General features: G+C 36.7%; 1 protein-coding gene across 5 annotated transcripts; it reads right to left on the bottom strand.

Annotated features, from left to right (window-relative positions):
* Positions 1-3201: 3201 nt before the first annotated feature.
* Positions 3202-7207, bottom strand: LOC306839738 (lens fiber membrane intrinsic protein-like). 5 transcript variants are annotated; one of them, XM_079368616.1, is made up of 6 exons: positions 7155-7207; positions 5772-5795; positions 4883-5091; positions 4010-4159; positions 3790-3924; positions 3202-3517 (listed from the first exon to the last, which is right to left on the bottom strand). In XM_079368616.1, exons 3-6 carry the CDS (start codon positions 5055-5057, stop codon positions 3456-3458), a joined length of 522 nt encoding a protein of 173 aa, XP_079224742.1. In that variant the 5' UTR covers positions 5058-5091; positions 5772-5795; positions 7155-7207; the 3' UTR covers positions 3202-3455. The 5 variants fall into 5 exon arrangements, with proteins under 5 accessions (XP_079224742.1, XP_079224741.1, XP_079224739.1 ...); XM_079368615.1 differs by lacking the exon at positions 7155-7207 and having other exon boundaries at positions 5772-6161; XM_079368613.1 differs by lacking the exons at positions 5772-5795; positions 7155-7207 and adding an exon at positions 5535-5633.
* Between the last annotated feature and the right edge of the window lie 101 nt (positions 7208-7308).

Below are 7308 nucleotides of genomic sequence, written 5' to 3'. Positions count from 1 at the left end.
CTTATGTTAATGACATCGAAATATCTTTAAAAGAGTCCTGTGAGAAACACAAAATGTTCACCAATACCCTGATCTTTGACAAATCAATATTTGGTATGCTGGTTGTTAAGCTGTGATTCTATGTCCCATTTAAACACCTGGATGAACATCTGCCTGAGAGAAGGACAGAACGCTTACCTCCACAGAGAACCCCACTCCTCCATTTAAATTGCCATAGATTGCAGGTCTGCAAAATTGTCCATAATGAGCAAATTGTCACATATATCAACAGCTTCTGTCAATGAAAACTACCAGGTGTTTGCACTGACTCTATGTTTAACAAACTCTACGAGGGATTTAGACCCGCTGTGCAGTTCAGACTCCTCAGAACTGAACTTAGACTTGCACTCCTACAGTGAACCAATTACCTTCATTTGAGTTAAGACATTGCATTCCTTAAGTTACACTTTTAAGTACACTTTAGTCTTGTCAGCTTCTGTTAGTTACACTGATTTATGCTTCAGAAATATTTCTCATTTTGATTTTCTGTGCTTAACTCGCATCGTTAAAATACTGAAGTAGACTAAAATCCTGTGAATAACTGTTTCAGTAGATTTAGCACCCCTTGTGGACAAAGTGAAAAACTTGATCCCTTTGCTGATCTTGACCTGCACACTTTAAGTTGTTTGTGCAACAAAGTCTCATCCTGCTTTCTTTTTTAGACATAAAAAATGAGGTGGTGTATTATAATTTTGTGGTGTTTTAATGGTGACCTGCTGAGGGACTGCAATTCTTTTATATATATAAAAGAATAAGAATGATGATGACACTAAATAGGAAGAATCCAACGCCTTTATTTTATATTACTTAATTAAGGCGAAGAAAATTGCAATTTTTGTGTAAATAAAGTTTGCTCAGTGTTTGTGATGCTTGTGCAGAATGGATCATCACTTTGAGATGGAAGCTATAAACACCAAAAAACTAATCTTTGCAAAAAAATCAAAACAACAAAACACTGAGACAGACTACTGTCCTAAAAATATTGTGATTACTGCTCACAATTGTAACTTGATTCTTAACATCTAGTTTAACAGCCCAAGTGTGCATTAAATCTCCCATCTGCTGTAAATGGTTTCATATGCATCATTTCTTGAGGTTAAAAATATGCAGACATCCCACAGGCTGCCAAGAGTATTATTGAAGCATTTGGAGAAAAACACGTGATATATCAGAGCTTATCTCTTCACAGCAGCCACACACAGACCAAGTATGGAAACTCGGATCAAGGGATCTGTCTACTGACTGTTTACATTTCTCTCATTGTTTCTGCGTCATCAAGTAGCCAAAGCATTCATTACCTCAGCTGCTACTGCTCCCCTCTCTGCCAGCTGATGAAGAGGAGTGGACCAAGAAAGAGGCGGAAGCAGTTAATAATGACAGAGAAACAGTGGAACAATCAGTAGCTAGAGACCCCACCCTTAGACCTCCCCCGGTCCAGAAACATGGTCTTCTTCTCTGGTTTGAGGCAGCACAAGACACACATAACCACTCATAAACTCATAAGCATCACATTACTTTTCCATGTGTTGTCTATACTTGAAAGTGGTCATGGGACGTCGACAAACATGTTGTTGGAAGATCATTTTGGCTGCCAGAGGCAAAGTCTCTTCCCATGAACAACAACCTCATAAAGATGGTATATATTGTTTGTTTTGAAGAATCCCTGTCAGAGTTATTAAAGAAGAGGCACATAAAATAGCTTCAGGAGAATTCCTGAGCCCGACTTATGCACTGTATACCTTTGATGTTTTGTTCTGGGTAGAACAATATCCTCTCCTTCCAAACATTCAGGGTTCAATACAAAACTTTTGTTCTTTCAGGAAACATATGTTCACTTGTCTGAGATGCTGAATTTGCTTGAATGTAAAGATTTTGAGGATATTGACTCAAACTAAAGTCTTATTGCAGATAGTAGTGTTACTTTTGAGTGTATCAGTGCTGCCCCCTGCTGTTGGACTTTCTTACTGAAAAAAGAACACTGACGCCACATCTGCATCGCTTCCATTTAGTCATACAACTCGGCCCTAAACCCTTTTTTTTGAGAACTTTGTGGAATTGAGGGGTTATTGGAAGAACAATAATTGAAATAAAATAGGGCAGTGTTACATATAAAATGGCCACAGCTGCACAAAAGAAAGCTTTTAATCATTCAGAAAAATGTATATCAATTGTAAAATTATATTTTTTATGTAAATGCAAAAGGTATAATTGGGACCTGAAAACAGGCATGTCAGAAAAATCGTTATTGAATGAATGAAAAAAGGAACTTTGTGTTAGAAATGATTTAAGAATGACTATTTGCCGTGTCAGAGGCAGTGCTTATACAATCAACTATTATGCCTTTTTTTGGCAATGGCTGCTCATAGTTGTCTTTACATATCAGTGTTGTATTTTTTTTACATTTTGTTTTGACATTAAATTGTAAATAAAAACCTCACACAGTTATTGATAAAACAGGTGAATTTTGCACATTGTATTTGCAATGAACTAACCGACAATGTGTCAGGACTAAAAACTTTAGAGCTTGCATGCACTTTTTTAAAGTACTCTAAAATGTTACTTTATACAAACATCTTCTTTTTCTGTCATTCAAACTATTTTTTGTGTTATCAAAATAGATTTAATTGGTGAGGTTAAAGGGTCAAATATTTCTACATATTTGAGCATGTATACAACACACCCCTGCAAAGGTCAGTGCCCCAGTCGGGCCACCATATTCAGGAAAGTCTGGACACCACACTGAGAGACAGCCTCAGGCTGAGACTACTACACTTTCAACACATAGCTACCATTTGTAGCTAAAAACTAAAAACGAGTCAGAACTGGGATAAGCCAAGTTTCCACATTACAGCAAATTTGATTTGAAATGATTACAATTAAGCGATAACCCATGTGAAGGAGTGATATACTGTATATCAGCACTGCTTTGATTTGTTCAAAGATAATCAGGTTATTATGTCTTCTGTGCAACAGTTACACAAGCGGCTTGCTTTATTGATTAATAAAGACAAACCCTGTCTGCTGTAACAGACTGTTTTCCTTTTATCTGGCTTAGGCAGAGTGATAAACCGAGTGAAAATAGCTCTCATGAAATGCTTCAGTCATAGAATGTTTGGTCAGAACTAAGTTTTTGTATGAAAAAAGTTACAGAACACTATCCAGTGAGAATTTCATTGGTTTTATTATATTGTTCCTCTGTGCTACTACAATGCCTACTCCTGGAAAAAAATAGTTATCCTTAGCAAGAAAATGACTTTATGAAGCATATCAAGAAGAGCTCAGCAAAAGGAGAGGAAGCAGCATCAGATGTCAAATCTTCAGTAGATCAGTCAAGGCTGCCTCCTGTTTGTCCTCCATTCAAAGTGTTATCGCCCCTCTGTTGTTGTTTTTAACGGACAAACTTTGACTGTCTCCGTCTAGCGCTGGCCTGTTCCTCTCCTGCATTCACACATTCTGTAGGCACATATGTAGAAAATACCTGCAACAGACAGAGGCAACGTTCCCTTTATATTTAGCCTACGATGAGTGTGAGAACACATAGTTACAATTAAAAACTTCTTGTTTTAAAATAGTTTAAACTACTAATATTTGTATAATGATAATTTATTCATATAATTTTATTTCGGTGTGACCCAAATTTGTAGTAAATTATTATTCTGTAATATTTCATAGTAAGTTATGTGTTCAGGTTTTAAGGCTGACTTAGGGTCATGAGGGTCATGTCCAAACATTGACTCCCAGTATTTTTACCTGCAAAAAAGGTCATCAGCATGGCCACCCAGCCAAGTATATAAGACCAGGAGAAGCGCCAGTCACCAAATCGTCTCCCCAGGAAGTTGACTGTCACTCCAGTGTAAATGGCCATACCCAGCAGAACAAAGAAAGCTAAAGGTGTGAAAGGGAAGAGTAGGTCTGTTATGATGAAGCAAGGTATAAGAGTGTGTGTTAATTTAGAAGAAACAAGACTCACTGGAGACAAAAAACATGATCCCTGCAGCAAAGGAGCGGTTGAACCTTTCAAAGGAGGAGAAGTGGGAAAAGGACATGAGGCCAGCGATGATGCCGGCGAAGCATGACATCCCAGACAGAATCATGAAGGCCCTGGTGGCATTCCAGTAAGCTGAGAGGAAACAGGGAGAAATCATAACATTTGAATACTGACTGAATATGTCAACTTCCATTGAAAGCTTACTGTATATTAGTCTTAGTAGACGTAGGCACTTTTTTTTTTTTTTTTTTTACGCCAATGTCTCCTTTAAAATCAGAAAATATTTATGGACCCAATCCAACCTTAAACAACTTTTACCAACATTTGAGTGTTTTCAAATATGTTTTTAATTTTTTTTTTTTCCATATGTGAAAGAGAGCTGAGTGTTCATATATCCACATACAGTTTAACATTTGTGTATCAGTTAAATACATTTTCAAACAGAAAGACACATTGAAAAACAGAATATATGCTGCTAATAGATATTAAAATATTGTACTTATTGTACTATATATAGTAGTAAAAATAACTTCTTACAGTTTTATGTTTGAGGTGAAGACATATGTGTGTATCAATATACTATATCAATCTGAATATTATCTCGTTCTCAGCAACTAAAACAAATCTCACTCTGAAATCCTACGTATGTGGATGATTATAATAAATAGCATGTCCTCTGTATTTTGAGTACAGCGACAGGTTTTTAACACCACATCACTATCTAGACAAATCATATAAAGTCACACCGCAACACCACAGAACAACCAAAACACGATTCTGCACGTGCTTTGGATTGTTTATGTCATAGTCTGTCCCAAAAACAAACATAGAAAAAACCTCAGTTGATGATCTTACCTATGCTGTCAGTCTGCATGTAGCACTTGTTGGACATGCAGTACCTCCACAGACCCTGGTGGGCATAGTTACCAGACAGACGGTACTGCATCCAGTAGTCAGTTGCAGTGGAGACAACCAACAGGATATTACCAACTATAGCACAGAACAGACCCCCTCCCATAAAGCTGTACATCTTGAGCTGTGTTAATGGAGCCACTGCAGAGCAACTGTGATAATGGGAGAGAAAAAATTAAGGGTAAAATCGTTGTCTTGTCTTTAAATTTAAACATTTAACACACATTTCCAAATACAGGCATGCATCTCAAGACACTTACTTCTTACAAAGTTTACACAACTACTCAATGTCATCCACTAAGAGGGCAGAATATACAACTAATAAAATAACCACACCTAATCACTGAAGTTGTATCTTTAAAAATGTATAAATGCTCAACACTTCAACACAGATAATACCAAAACTCCAGTGCCTATGAAATATAACCAGGCCAATCAAGCTCATGATTGTCCACGAGGAGCTCTGTTTGTAAACTCAGTTCAAATGATGTTAACCAATTATAGAGCCATGTCTTTGAAAGAAAAAACAGAGAATTGCAAAACCTAAAAACAGGTCAATGAAAAAGGAAGCTGAGTTCATCAAACATATATTTACCTATTTTTTCGTGAACTCATCGCAATTAGATGTAAAGGTACAATTGGAACAACAGTGAAAGCTGTAACGTTGCAATTTGTCGTTGTTCCCCTTGTCAATCTTCATGCCACAGCAGTACTTGTTCAGTAGTAATCAGGTTTTATCTGACTCTGTAGACCTCTACTCAGTCACTGTCATCACATGTATCATTCTAGGGTGAACACAACAAAGTAAACACTCTGAAATTTAATCCCTTACCTTGTTTCTGGAAATGTACCCTATCTTCTCCGAGGTAGTTGTAGAAAAGGGTGGAGGGGGAAAGAGAGAGAGAGAGAGGATGTGAAATAGCTGTTACTCACTTGAGGGGAAAAGAGAGAGAGAGAGTCAGAGACAAAAGTTGTCCCCTCGTTTTTTCTGTTGATGAAAGCAAAATCACATGCAGCATCTGTCTCCCTGTGTGGGATGAACTTGAATGAGACACTGAAGGGGCCACAGTGCATGTGACCCTGTTGATTTGTGTGTGTGTGTGTGTGTGTGTGTGTGTGCGTATGTGTTTGTGTATGTGAAATTTAGGGGTTAGTTCATGTGTCTCTTTGGGGGTTTTGTTTGTTTGTAAATGGTGTGCTCTAGAACTGGGTATGTGCAAAGGTATGCAGGACTGTCTGTGTCAATGCGACATGCTGAAACACACATTTTTCTTTCAGCACTGTCACACTGTGTCAACGTGGAGGGACACATATGGAGGGAGCGCTCTACGCAGGCAATGTCTCTGCAACTTTTTTTTAATATCGGATTTTCATTACTATTATTAAATTGGATACTGCTTATGTGAAAATTTGGAAAAGGAAAATTTCGGAAAATTAATTTAAAATAAAACAAAAGCATGCTCGCTTTTCCTTAAGCCCATTACATTTTCTCTTTTCAAGAGGGAAACATGTGTTTCTTTCAAAATCTTGTTTTAACTAGACAATAATAAACATTCCAGATTGTATGTTGATTATGCAACATTCAAGAATACCCTCAAGATAAAATCTTTCACATCAGCTCCATTAGTGTTTCAGCAAGAAACGAATTATATTGAGAATAGCTGTTACCGGAGTGTCTTGCCCAAACTCAAGGCCAGAGGGGAGTGTAGGTGTCTACTAAAGGGATCAGCAACCGGAAAACATGGCAGAAATGACATTATTCATTAAATCCTAACTGTATTGTACAATATTTCTGCTCACACTGAATCCTTAAAATGAGCCTGAACATTAGGTTTTATTTATAATAATAATAATGTTTTTTTATGTATATTTTAATCATGATTACAGGCATGTTCTTTTAAAAAGCTACAAAATGCTTCACAAATGGCTTAAAATACTTTAGTCAAGGGTATGCATACAGAAAACAAACAATTAAACATAAAATATACATATTAGTTATTTAGGTTTACTGATATCTCTATTCCCAGCCCTTGTCTAAATATAGAAAAATACATTACCGCAACAGTCAAAGCTCAACTCCTGGAGGCTTTTTACCACCAAACAGTGTTCCAGGCAAGAGTGAAGTTTGTGTTTTTAGCAGAGAATTGTTTCACTTATCCAACTTTAAAATTGTACCAAAACTATACAGTGTACCTTTAACATTTAGTCATCTTACATTGGCAAAGCTTGATGCAGTATTTGCTACAAAGATATATAGAAAAAGTATTTAAAAAAAGGTCTTTTATTGACCTTCCCGGAGCGCTCCTTTATTTTTTTTTTACTTTATTATTATTATTTTTTTACAAGCTCTTGTGCATTTATTTTTTTCA

This window comes from Symphodus melops (genome assembly GCF_947650265.1).
Source record: "Symphodus melops genome assembly, chromosome: 18".
Classification (NCBI taxonomy): Eukaryota; Metazoa; Chordata; class Actinopteri; order Labriformes; family Labridae; genus Symphodus; species Symphodus melops.
Note: the sequence above shows the minus strand (reverse complement) of the source record. Positions and strands in the feature narration are given on the sequence as shown.